The sequence below is a fragment of the Salvelinus fontinalis genome, unplaced genomic scaffold, assembly GCF_029448725.1.
Source record: "Salvelinus fontinalis isolate EN_2023a unplaced genomic scaffold, ASM2944872v1 scaffold_0361, whole genome shotgun sequence".
Classification (NCBI taxonomy): Eukaryota; Metazoa; Chordata; class Actinopteri; order Salmoniformes; family Salmonidae; genus Salvelinus; species Salvelinus fontinalis.
The window spans coordinates 35,785-49,308 of record NW_026600570.1 but is presented as its reverse complement, the minus strand read 5'-3'; the positions used below and the strand labels follow the sequence as shown (position 1 = coordinate 49,308).

The 13,524-nt window shown below is 48.9% G+C and overlaps 1 protein-coding gene across 1 annotated transcript in view; it reads left to right on the top strand.

Annotated features, from left to right (window-relative positions):
* LOC129845761 (potassium voltage-gated channel subfamily KQT member 1-like) overlaps positions 1-13,524 on the top strand; it is a 47,184-nt gene that overhangs the window by 17,663 nt on the left and 15,997 nt on the right. The window contains exons 3-11 of the mRNA XM_055913660.1: positions 4,741-4,867; positions 5,564-5,642; positions 9,877-9,973; positions 10,249-10,389; positions 10,994-11,104; positions 11,369-11,464; positions 11,951-12,067; positions 12,541-12,679; positions 12,949-12,966. Of these exons, the coding sequence (XP_055769635.1) occupies positions 4,741-4,867; positions 5,564-5,642; positions 9,877-9,973; positions 10,249-10,389; positions 10,994-11,104; positions 11,369-11,464; positions 11,951-12,067; positions 12,541-12,679; positions 12,949-12,966 (925 nt within the window). The remainder of the gene's footprint in view (positions 1-4,740; positions 4,868-5,563; positions 5,643-9,876; positions 9,974-10,248; positions 10,390-10,993; positions 11,105-11,368; positions 11,465-11,950; positions 12,068-12,540; positions 12,680-12,948; positions 12,967-13,524) is intronic.

The window sequence follows — 13,524 nt, the reverse complement described above, 5'->3', positions numbered from 1 at the left end:
ACTCCAGCCATACCAGTCCCCTAACACCTAACCTGACCCTAAACTCCAGCCATACCAGGCCCCTAACACCAAACCTGACCCTAAACTCCAGCCATACCAGACCCCTAACACCAACCCTGACCCTAAACTCCAGCCATACCAGGCCCCTAACACCAAACCTGACCCTAAACTCCAGCCATACCAGACCCCTAACACCAAACCTGACCCTAAACTCCAGCCATACCAGTCCCCTAACACCAAACCTGACCCTAAACTCCAGCCATACCAGGCCCCTAACACCAAACCTGACCCTAAACTCCAGCCATACCAGACCCCTAACACCAAACCTGACCCTAAACTCCAGCCATACTAGACCCCTAACACCAAACCTGACCCTAAACTCCAGCCATACCAGACCCCTAACACCAACCCTGACCCTAAACTCCAGCCATACCAGGCCCCTAACACCAAACCTGACCCTAAACTCCAGCCATACCAGACCCCTAACACCAAACCTGACCCTGAACTCCAGCCATACCAGGCCCCTAACACCAAACCTTACTTAAACTCCAGCCATACCAGGCCCCTAACACCAAACCTGACCCTAAACTCCAGCCATACCAGACCCCTAACACCAAACCTGACCCTAAACTCCAGCCATACCAGTCCCCTAACATCTAACCTGACCCTAAACTCCAGCCATACCAGTCCCCTAACACCAAACCTGACCCTAAACTCCAGCCATACCAGGCCCCTAACACCAAACCTGACTTAAACTCCAGCCATACCAGACCCCTAACACCAAACCTGACCCTAAACTCCAGCCATACCAGACCCCTAACACCTAACCTGACCCTAAACTCCAGCCATACCAGGCCCCTAACACCTAACCTGGCCCTAAACTCCAGCCTTACCAGTCCCCTAACACCAACCCTGACCCTAAACTCCAGCCATACCAGACCCCTAACACCAAACCTGACCCTAAACTCCAGCCATACCAGACCCCTAACACCAAACCTGACCCTAAACTCCAGCCATACCAGTCCCCTAACACCAAACCTGACCCTAAACTCCAGCCATACCAGTCCCCTAACACCAAACCTGACCCTAAACTCCAGCCATACCACGCCCCTAACACCAAACCTGCATTTTAAATTGTATTTCATCTTCACCCTTGTCTGATTCCTCGCCCTATCCTTCTGTCTAAAGACCATTTCATTCTTTAAGTCTCATTTTAGGGAATAATACTGTAATGCCAATAGTTGATTGGATGGAAGCCATCTTCATTGTATGAGGGAAACGTATTCACATTCATCACCAATATGTAGCATCCACCTGGATGGGTCTGCATAGCCATAGTCAAAATGGTATTATTTGTGAACCAAAAGAACTGTGAAATGTGTCCATGCTCACAGATCTGTGTTGACATACATACGCATCCCTAAATGTGACGTCAGCCAAAGCAACTCTGGATGTTTAAACCCATCCAGACCCTGACCCTAAATCCTTCCCTCAAACCTAGACACCACTGACCAGCTGCTGAGTTAAACAGCTCTTGTGTTTGTATGCTTAGTCTGGCTGACAGATCCCTTCTGCAGTCAGAGGAACGGAGACAAAGGAGAGGAAAGAGGGGGACTACGCTTGAGAGTCGTCCTAGAGGAGAAAGAAAGAGGGCAAAGAGAGAGAGAACGAGGGATTATGGTTAGACAGGAGCGGGGTCGGAGTGTGGGGGCCACAAGGGCACGCACACGCAGGTTGAAAGTTCACCTCAGCCAGTGTCTAACAGGATTAAATGATGCTGTCCACTCATCAGGACGACGCCCAGAATTACAGATTAATCTGCGCCCGCAGAGGTGGGATTAGCAGGGTCCCTAACTAGAGAGGCGCTTCTGTTTGCCAGGGGCCCTAACTAGAGAGGCCCTTCTGTTTGCCAGGGGCCCTAACTAGAGAGGCCCTTCTGTTTGCCAGGGGCCCTAACTAGAGAGGCCCTTCTGTTTGCCAGGGGCCCTAACTAGAGAGGCCCTTCTGTTTGCCAGGGGCTCTAACTAGAGAGGCCCTTCTGTTTGCCAGGGGCCCTAACTAGATAGGCCCTTCTGTTTGACAGGGGCCCTAACTAGAGAGGCCCTTCTGTTTGCCAGGGGCCCTAACTAGAGAGGCCCTTCTGTTTGCCAGGGGCCCTAACTAGAGAGGCCCTTCTGTTTGCCAGGGGCCATAACTAGAGAGGCCCGTCTGTTTGCCAGTGGCCCTAACTAGACAGGCCCTTCTGTTTGCCAGGGGCCCTAACTAGAGAGGCCCTTCTGTTTGCCAGGGGCCCTAACTAGAGAGGCCATTCTGTTTGCCAGGGGCCCTAACTAGAGAGGCCCTTCTGTTTGCCAGGGGCCCTAACTAGAGAGGCCCTTCTGTTTGCCAGGGGCCCTAAATAGAGAGGCCATTCTGTTTGCCAGGGGCCCTAACTAGAGAGGCCCTTCTGTTTGCCAGGGACCCTAACTAGCTCTGCCCGGACAGTTGTCCTTCTTTTGTTTCTCAACTATAGGAAAAATAAAGAAAGAGATGTGTGAGTCGTCAGAACGTGAAAGACTGTTTTGAGCAAATTCATGACGCGACCCACTTAATGTTCAACTGATCAGGGACAGTGCTTTTTTCTGTGGCCAGATGTGTCCATATACATATCCCTGGATTTGATTCTTCATTTTTTGTGTCCCTATTTTAGTGCCACATAGTGTCTGACCTCAGTATAACTACGTTAGTAAGTCGGATCAGAAAGGGGCCTATAGGTGGAATGACTGGACCTCAATGCTGATGACCCTGCCCTCCGTCCTCCTCTCTCCTCCCCTCCATTCCCATCCCCACCACAACAACAACAGCTCTTCCTTTGTCTGGTTTGCACCCCAGTGCACGTGAGGTCACCACTTTACTCACTGTTAACAAGGTCCAGTGTAGATTCTCTCTTCCTGGAAGGAGTAACCTAGTGCATCTGTGGCACTTGCGTAATTTTAATTTAACCTTTTATTTAACTAGGCAAGTCAGTTAAGGACAAATTCTTATTTACAATGACGGCCTACCCCGCGGCCAAACCCTCCCCTAACCCGGATAACGCTGGGCCAATTGTGCGCCGCCCTATGGGACTCCCGATCACGGCCGGTTGTGATACAGCCCGGGATCGAACCAGGATCTGTAGTGACGCCCCTAGCACCGTGATGCAGTGCTGTAGACCGCTGCGCCACTCGGGAGCCCTGATACTAACATGTGTTTGCCCAACGCCAAGACGGAACATATATTGGGCATCTGTCACTCTTAAAAGTCCATTAAAGGTTATTGATTTTGTATTTGTCTTCTAAATTGCAAAATGCTAAACTTGCCAATTTGAATGGAATTGCATTGGCGTTAATTTCATTTCATTGTTTGATTCATGTCATGCACTGGGAGCCTTTTGGCGTCCATTTCAGTTCATTGTTTGATTCATGTCATGCACTGGGAGCCTTTTGGCGTCCATTTCAGTTCATTGTTTGATTCATGTCATGCACTGGGAGCCATTTGCCGTTCATTTCAGTTCATTGTTCAAAATGTCCCCTTTTCTTTTTATGTCAGATAGTCCAGCACCAATCCTCCAGCACCAATCCTCCAGCACCATCCTTAGACGTTTGCTTTCATTTTTGGTCTAATTCTCATTCCTGGAAAAGGAAAGTTACAATCCAGGTGATGTGACATGAATAACCACAACACAGGGCCCGGTCATATATTAGTCCTGTTGTGGTTCCCTGAAGGCTGGCACACATCACACATCCTGGATGTCGTGCTGGGCTGAAGATAGATCAGCACGCTGTGTTTTAGGGACCACCAGCTGGAGATGTCTGACTGACGACATATTTCACAACATTCTACATGTAAAATCAGTGCACACTTGGTTCTCAAATGATGTTCAGAGGTGCTAAGTACTCTGGGCCAGCTGTTGGTGTGTCTGAGCCTTTAGTTTATCACCTGCTCTAATCCCTCTTTTTCTGTCTGATAATCACTTACTATTTCCTACGTCCTCTCTCTCTCTCTCTCTCTCTCTCTCTGTCTCTGTCTCTCTCTCTCTCTCTCTCTCTCTCTCTCTCTCTCTCTCTCTCTCTCTCTGTCTCTGTCTCTGTCTCTGTCTCTGTCTCTGTCTCTGTCTCTGTCTCTGTCTCTGTCTCTCTCTCTCTCTCTCTCTCTCTCTCTCTCTGTCTCTGTCTCTCTCTCTCTCTCTCTCTCTCTCTCTCTCTCTCTCTCTCTCTCTGTCTCTCTCTCTCTCTCTCTCTCTCTCTCTGTCTCTCTCTCTCTCTCTGTCTCTCTCTCTCTGTCTCTCTCTCTCTCTCTCTCTCTGTCTCTCTCTCTCTCTGTCTCTCTCTCTCTCTCTCTCTCTCTCTCTCTCTCTCTCTCTCTCTCTCTCTCTCTCTCTGTCTCTCTCTCTCTGTCTCTCTGTCTCTGTCTCTCTCTCTCTGTCTCTCTCTCTCTGTCTCTCTCTCTCTCTGTCTCTCTCTCTCTGTCTCTCTCTCTCTCTCTCTCTCTGTCTCTCTCTCTCTGTCTCTCTCTCTCTGTCTCTCTATCTCTGTCTCTCTCTCTCTCTCTCTCTCTCTCTGTCTCTCTCTCTCAATTTAAGCGGCTTTATTGGCATGGGAAACATATGTTTACATTGCCAAAGAAAGTGAAATAGATAATAAACAATAACAATTAACAGTGAACATTACACTCACAAAAGTTGTCTCTCTACACCCCCCCCCCACTCTCTGTCTTTAACAGGAGATAGCGCTAGTGGTGTTATTCGGTGTGGAGTATGGTGTGCGGCTGTGGTCGGCAGGGTGCCGTAGTAAATATGTTGGCGTCTGGGGCCGGCTGCGCTTTGCCAGGAAGCCTATCTCCATCATCGGCAAGTGCCTGGAACAAACTCCACACGGGCATCCTTAGTCTTCAGATAAAATAAGATATAAACATGTACAATAATGGCAATTATTTGCATTCAGTATGCAAATAGATATCCTAATTAAGTAACAGTGACAATTCAACAACCCTGGGAACCCTCCTGTAACATGGCTCCCTCCTGTAACATGGCTTTCTCCTGTAACATGGCTCCACCCTGTAACATGTCTCCCTCCTGTAACATGTCTCCATCCTGTAACATGGCTCCATCCTGTAACATGTCTCCCTCCTGTAACATGGTTCCATCCTGTAACATGGTTCCATCCTGTAACATGGCTCCACCCTGTAACATGGTTCCATCCTGTAACATGGCTCCACCCTGTAACATGGCTCCATCCTGTAACATGGCTCCATCCTGTAACATGGCTCCATCCTGTAACATGGCTCCATCCTGTAACATGGCTCCCTCCTGTAACATGGCTCCACCCTGTAACATGGCTCCATCCTGTAACATGGCTCCACCCTGTAACATGTCTCCCTCCTGTAACATGGCTCCCTCCTGTAGCATGGTTCCATCCTGTAACATGTCTCCCTCCTGTAACATGGTTCCATCCTGTAACATGGCTCCATCCTGTAACATGGCTCCCTCCTGTAACATGGCTCCCTCCTGTAACATGGTTCCCCTCCACTGTGTTCTTCTCTGCAGATTTGATTGTAGTGGTGGCCTCCATCATCGTACTGGTAGTAGGCTCCAATGGACAGGTGTTTGCCACATCTGCTGTCAGGTAAGACACTGGCCCTCGACTCTCATGTCCAAAGTCTCCTACGTTTCCAGCACTATCATGCAGGGCTCCAGACTGCGACCATTTAGTTGCATTTGGCTACACTTTTGACTTGGCTATGGCGAGTTACATTTTTTAGTTGGTTGCATTGGTGCAAGCTGCACATTCTACATGGTCACCTCACTCCAAACTTGGCTGAAACCATGATTTGGTCAAATAGTCATGTGCATTATTATCCTCATGACTCCTGTAATGAAGGTCTCTGTGCCTGTGCCTGTTTAGCTGGGGCCTGCTGCTGTAATGAAGATCTCTGTGCCTGTTTAGCTGGGGCCTGCTGCTGTAATGAAGATCTCTGTACCTGTTTAGCTGGGGCCTGCTGCTGTAATGAAGGTCTCTGTACCTGTTTAGCTGGGGCCTGCTGCTGTAATGAAGGTCTCTGTCCCTGTTTAGCTGGGGCCTGCTGCTGTAATGAAGGTCTCTGTGCCTGTTTAGCTGGGGCCTGCTGCTGTAATGAAGGTCTCTGTGCCTGTTTCGCTGGGGCCTGCTGCTGTAATGAAGGTCTTTGTGCCTGTTTAGCTGGGGCCTGCTGCTGTAATGAAGGTCTTTGTGCCTGTTTAGCTGGGGCCTGCTGCTGTAATGAAGGTCTCTGTGCCTGTTTAGCTGGGGCCTGCTGCTGTAATGAAGGTCTCTGTACCTGTTTAGCTGGGGCCTGCTGCTGTAATGAAGGTCTCTGTGCCTGTTTAGCTGGGGCCTGCTGCTGTAATGAAGATCTCTGTACCTGTTTAGCTGGGGCCTGCTGCTGTAATGAAGGTCTCTGTCCCTGTTTAGCTGGGGCCTGCTGCTGTAATGAAGGTCTCTGTGCCTGTTTAGCTGGGGCCTGCTGCTGTAATGAAGGTCTCTGTGCCTGTTTCGCTGGGGCCTGCTGCTGTAATGAAGGTCTTTGTGCCTGTTTAGCTGGGGCCTGCTGCTGTAATGAAGGTCTCTGTGCCTGTTTAGCTGGGGCCTGCTGCTGTAATGAAGGTCTCTGTGCCTGTTACGCTGGGGCCTGCTGCTGCAATGAAGGTCTCTGTCCCTGTTTAGCTGGGGCCTGCTGCTGTAATGAAGGTCTCTGTGCCTGTTTAGCTGGGGCCTGCTGCTGTAATGAAGGTCTCTGTGCCTGTTTCGCTGGGGCCTGCTGCTGTAATGAAGGTCTTTGTGCCTGTTTAGCTGGGGCCTGCTGCTGTAATGAAGATCTCTGTACCTGTTTAGCTGGGGCCTGCTGCTGTAATGAAGGTCTTTGTGCCTGTTTAGCTGGGGCCTGCTGCTGTAATGAGAATCTCTGTACCTGTTTAGCTGGGGCCTGCTGCTGTAATGAAGGTCTTTGTGCCTGTTTAGCTGGGGCCTGCTGCTGTAATGAAGGTCTTTGTGCCTGTTTAGCTGGGGCCTGCTGCTGTAATGAAGGTCTCTGTGCCTGTTTAGCTGGGGCCTGCTGCTGTAATGAAGGTCTCTGCCCCTGTGCCTGTTTTGTTGGGGCCTGCTGCTGTAATGAAGGTCTTTGTGCCTGTTTAGCTGGGGCCTGCTGCTGTAATGAAGGTCTCTGTACCTGTTTAGCTGGGGCCTGCTGCTGTAATGAAGGTCTCTGTACCTGTTTAGCTGGGGCCTGCTGCTGTAATGAAGGTCTTTGTGCCTGTTTAGCTGGGGCCTGCTGCTGTAATGAAGGTCTCTGTCCCTGTTTAGCTGGGGCCTGCTGCTGTAATGAAGGTCTCTGTACCTGTGCCTGTTTTGTTGGGGCCTGCTGCTGTAATGAAGGTCTTTGTGCCTGTTTCGCTGGGGCCTGCTGCTGTAATGAAGGTCTTTGTGCCTGTTTAGCTGGGGCCTGCTGCTGTAATGAAGGTCTCTGTACCTGTTTAGCTGGGGCCTGCTGCTGTAATGAAGGTCTTTGTGCCTGTTTAGCTGGGGCCTGCTGCTGTAATGAAGGTCTTTGTGCCTGTTTAGCTGGGGCCTGCTGCTGTAATGAAGGTCTTTGTGCCTGTTTAGCTGGGGCCTACTGCTGTAATGAAGGTCTCTGTGCCTGTTTAGCTGGGGCCTGCTGCTGTAATGAAGGTCTCTGCCCCTGTGCCTGTTTTGTTGGGGCCTGCTGCTGTAATGAAGGTCTTTGTGCCTGTTTAGCTGGGGCCTGCTGCTGTAATGAAGGTCTCTGTACCTGTTTAGCTGGGGCCTGCTGCTGTAATGAAGGTCTCTGTACCTGTTTAGCTGGGGCCTGCTGCTGTAATGAAGGTCTTTGTGCCTGTTTAGCTGGGGCCTGCTGCTGTAATGAAGGTCTCTGTACCTGTTTAGCTGGGGCCTGCTGCTGTAATGAAGGTCTCTGCCCCTGTGCCTGTTTTGTTGGGGCCTGCTGCTGTAATGAAGGTCTTTGTGCCTGTTTAGCTGGGGCCTGCTGCTGTAATGAAGGTCTCTGTACCTGTTTAGCTGGGGCCTGCTGCTGTAATGAAGGTCTCTGTACCTGTTTAGCTGGGGCCTGCTGCTGTAATGAAGGTCTTTGTGCCTGTTTAGCTGGGGCCTGCTGCTGTAATGAAGGTCTTTGTGCCTGTTTAGCTGGGGCCTGCTGCTGTAATGAAGATCTCTGCCCCTGTGCCTGTTACGCTGGGGCCTGCTGCTGTAATGAAGGTCTTTGTGCCTGTTTAGCTGGGGCCTGCTGCTGTAATGAAGGTCTCTGTACCTGTTTAGCTGGGGCCTGCTGCTGTAATGAAGGTTTCTGTGCCTGTTTAGCTGGGGCCTGCTGCTGTAATGAAGGTCTCTGTACCTGTTTAGCTGGGGCCTGCTGCTGTAATGAAGGTTTCTGTGCCTGTTTAGCTGGGGCCTGCTGCTGTAATGAAGGTCTTTGTGCCTGTTTAGCTGGGGCCTGCTGCTGTAATGAAGGTCTCTGTACCTGTTTAGCTGGGGCCTGCTGCTGTAATGAAGGTTTCTGTGCCTGTTTAGCTGGGGCCTGCTGCTGTAATGAAGGTCTCTGTACCTGTTTAGCTGGGGCCTGCTGCTGTAATGAAGGTTTCTGTGCCTGTTTAGCTGGGGCCTGCTGCTGTAATGAGCGAGCCACTTACTCACTCTCTCCCCGCATTCCAGGAGATTTTAATTTTCTTCAGATTGCATAGGCTGTAACATTTCAAAATCTAATTGCGAGTAGTAAACATCTTTGGAAGCAACTACGGTTGTCGCTGTTGAAGAGAGGAGGTTCTCAGCTTTCTGTAGGTGTAGTTTTTATTTCTCAACTCCCAGTGAGCTCTATATATCAACTATTTTACAACCAAGATATTTGATATGGCTTTGAGATACGCAGCTTGAGAAATGCGAATCGGCCGTTGCATCGGCCATAGCCTCATTGGGTAGCAGGCTACAACTGAAATGTTTTTTCTTCTTCTTGACTTTAGTGTTAGAATCCTACATGGTCACCAGCAGTGGGTATTATGTTTAGAGTTAGCGATCAAGCTAATGTGTTTGGAGTTTCCACTTACTCAGGTGGTGAAATAGTCCCAAATAAATCAGCCTATGATATTATTGCACATAAAAGATGTGGGCAAATGTATCTCTATGGAACAAAACAACTATAGACTATTTGTCCCAAACTTCATGACACCACTGGATTCGTTGAATCATGCATTCCTGCGTGGACATGTTAGATGAAACACCTTATTTCTGTAATACCATCTCAGTAGTCTGTCTATAACTACATCGCTTTATCAGATGAATACTAATTGGTAATATCTGTAATACCATCTCAGTAGTCTGTCTATAACTACATCGCTTTATCAGATGAATACTAATTGGTAATATCTGTAATACCATCTCAGTAGTCTGTCTATAACTACATCGCTTTATCAGATGAATACTAATTGGTAATATCTGTAATACCATCTCAGTAGTCTGTCTATAACTACATCGCTTTATCAGATGAATACTAATTGGTAATATCTGTAATACCATCTCAGTAGTCTGTCTATAACTAAATCACTTTATCAGATGAATACTAAGTGGTAATATCTGTAATACCATCTCAGTAGTCTGTCTATAACTACATCACTTTATCAGATGAATACTAAGTGGTAATATCTGTAATACCATCTCAGTAGTCTGTCTATAACTAAATCACTTTATCAGATGATTACTAATTGTTTTCTATTGTGTGATGCCGCAGAAAAACTCCCCCACCAGGGGAAAATGTTTGTCTGGAGCCCTGATCACAGAGAGTGTGTTTTTGTTCCAGAGGGATTCGCTTCCTGCAGATTCTGCGCATGCTCCATGTGGACCGGCAGGGAGGGACGTGGCGTCTGCTGGGCTCTGTGGTCTTCATCCACAGGCAGGTTAGTTCGGTCCTTGAAAAGCGCTATATAAATACCATGTATTCTTATTATTATGAGTTGTTTACTGCACCGATAAACAGAGTTGACCAACACTAACACACACTCCTCATTTAATGCTCAGCGACAAACCTTTCTTCGCTATTAATAACTTTATTCCTATCTACATAACTTTGTTAAATAACTTGTCTCGTGTGTGTGTGTGTCTTTGTGTGTGTATGTGTGTGCATGTGTGCGTGTGTGTGTGTGTGTGTGCTTGCCTGTATGTGTGTTTCCAGGAGCTCATCACTACGCTGTACATTGGTTTTCTGGGGCTCATCTTCTCCTCCTACTTTGTGTACCTGGCAGAGAAGGATGCTGTGGACAGCAATGGAGCCAATGAGTTCGAGAGCTACGCTGACGCCTTGTGGTGGGGGGTGGTAAGGCTGCTGTGTGTGTGTGTGTGTGTGTGTGTGTGTGTGTGTGTGTGTGTGTGTGTGTGTGTGTGTGTGTGTGTGTGTGTGTGTGTGTGTGTGTGTGTGTGTGTGTGTGTGTGTGTGTGTGTGTGTGTGTGTTTCACAGGAGGTTGGTGGCACCTTAATTGGGGAGGACGGGCTCATGGTAATGACTGGAGCGGAATCAGTGGAATGGTATCAAATACATCAAACACATGGTTTCCATGGTTTCCTTGAGTTTGATGCCATTCCATTCTCTCTGTTCCAGACATTATTATGAGCCGTCCTCCCTCAGCAGCCTCCACTGGTGAGTGAGTGAGTGAGTGAGTGAGTGAGTGAGTGAGTGAGTGAGTGAGTGAGTGAGTGAGTGAGTGAGTGAGGGAGGGAGGGAGGGAGGGAGGGAGGGAGGGAGGGAGGGAGGGAGGGAGTGAGTGAGTGAGTGAGTGAGTGAGTGAGTGAGTGAGTGAGTGAGTGAGTGAGTGAGTGAGTGAGTGAGTGAGTGAGTGAGTGAGTGTCTGTGTGTGTCTGGCTTCACTTAACAGGGCAGGTGTCTGGGATGACTCTTCTAGCAGTCTTTTGTCTTTTGCAGGTGACCGTCACAACTATAGGCTACGGAGACAAGGTGCCTCAGACGTGGATCGGTAAAACCATTGCATCGTGTTTCTCAGTCTTTGCCATCTCCTTCTTCGCCCTACCAGCTGTAAGTGCAGGAGTAATCGGGTGGAAAGATACTGTTTGTTCATCCGTAACACCGTGAAGTACACTCTTAGAAAAAAAGGGATATTCGTTTGTCCCCATAGGATAACCTTTTTTCCATTTAGGTAGAACCCTTTGGTGGTGAATGGTTATGTGAAAATAGTTATTTTCAGAGGGTTCTCCTTAGGGGAACAATTGAAGAACACTTTATGGTACTAGGTAACAGCCCTACTTTTGTAGTGTAGTAATCCTCTGCGTTTGTCTGCAGGGGATCCTGGGTTCAGGCTTTGCCCTGAAGGTTCAACAGAAACAGAGGCAGAAGCACTTCAACAGGCAGATCCCTGCAGCTGCCATTCTCATCCAGGTGAGTCTGACAGAGACAGTCCCAGTGAAACCCACATCAGTGTGCTAGATAAGCAATATTAGCTTCCTCCTCTCTGATTACAACTCAGAGTAAACTGTCTGTTCCACATCTCAAACCCGGAGCCCTCTGCCTCGCTAACACGCTTGACCGCCCCTCCCCCCCCCCCCCCCTTGACAACGTACGAACCAGTTGAGCTATAGAAAAGGATCCAATTCGATTGCACAATCGGCGCCATTTCAAGCTAGCCGTGAAGTGAGCTTTTCGGCCCGTTCTTATCTCTGTTCTACCAGCCTGCTCTTTTACTCCACAACAACTGTTGCATTTCAGAAACCCTATTATTCAGAGATGCTGTGGAGCTTGGTTAGGTAGATGCGTTCCTCACTATTCCTTAAAAGTACCTTCATCTCGAGTCAACTGTGGTGTAGATTCTAGTAGTCACCTGCAATGTTCATGTCTGTTTACTTCCTGATCACATTCTCTGGCCAGACTTCGTGGAGGGTCTTTGCTGTGGAGAACCCTGACTCGGCCACCTTCAAGACGTTTGTGAGGAGGAGACCTGCTCTGCCCAGCTCCTCTGTATCCAGTCCCAAGCCCAAGAAAACGGTCAGCTGTCCATATAGAATCACTGGTTATCAGATCGATGCTATTTCATTCATCCATTCATCAATCCATCCATCCACCCACCCACCCACCCACCCACCCACCCACCCATCCATCCATCCACCCATCCACCCATCCACCCACCCACCCACCCACCCACCCACCCACCCACCCACCTACCCACCCATCCATCCATCCATCCACCCCCCCACCCACCCACCAATCCATCCATCCATCCACCCACCCATCCACCCACCCACCCATCCATCCATCCATCCATCCACCCACCCACCCACCCACCCACCCATCCATCCATCCACCCCCCCACCCACCCACCAATCCATCCATCCATCCACCCACCCATCCACCCACCCACCCACCAATCCATCCATCCATCCATCCACCCATCCACCCACCCACCCACCCACCCATCCATCCGTGCATCCATCCATTCACGTCTGTCCGTCTGCAAACAGGTGAAGCTGAGGAGGAAGTTGAAGAGCAGTGAGAAGGACGACGGGCCTGGTTCTCCCACTGTTCCCAGTATCTCCTACGACTCTGTGTTCAATAGTGGGAGGGAGCTCAGCTCTGACGTCTACAGCACTGTGTGTACAGGTAGGAGAGGGCTACTCGCCTATATATATTTACACTGCATCTTAGTGGCTTGGAGTAACCTAAAGGGGCAGTTCACCCCCATTTTAATTGCACTCTGCCAGGGGTTATCAGAGCCAATTCCATTTCTGTCAATTGAATTATGATTAATTGTATTAATGTATTAGACATTTCCCACGGTTTTCAACACACTCTCTATTCTCTTTACCTCTCTGTTTCTCATTCTCCTCCTCTCTCTTTTTCCCTATCTGCTGTTTCTGGCTTCTGTTTAGCTGAAGCACTAGGATGTGGTGAGCTTCTGTTAGTGTCCACTCCTCCTGTCCAGTCACTGTTACTGTCCTCTTGACCAATCACTGTCACTGTTACTGTATTCTTGACCAATCATTGTCACTGTCCTCTTGACCAATCACTGCATCTGTCACTGTCCTCTTGACCAATCACTGCAGCTGTCCTCTTGGCCAATCACTGTCTCGGTTACTGTTATATCTGTCTCTCACTGCCTGCTCCGTCTGTACATTTGTGTATAGGTATATAACCCTTTAGTCAGTCAACTGCAGGTAAATCAGTCTTCAGTTGAATGTATGAGTTCCAGCACATTGGCAGCAGCATATTGAGGTTATAGTGGTTCTGGAACCCCCTTCAAAATGTCTGTTGTGCCACCATTCTATCTTGTTATCATGATTATCTTAGTAGCTTGTTGGTGTTTCAGGCTGGGTTTCTATAAAGCACTTTGTGACAGCTGCTGATGTAAAGAGGGCTTTATAAAAAATATATTTGAATGCCCACAAAGATAACCCCAACCCATTGCCCCCTTAGTCCCCATCCACCTGCTGCAATCCTCCGTCCCC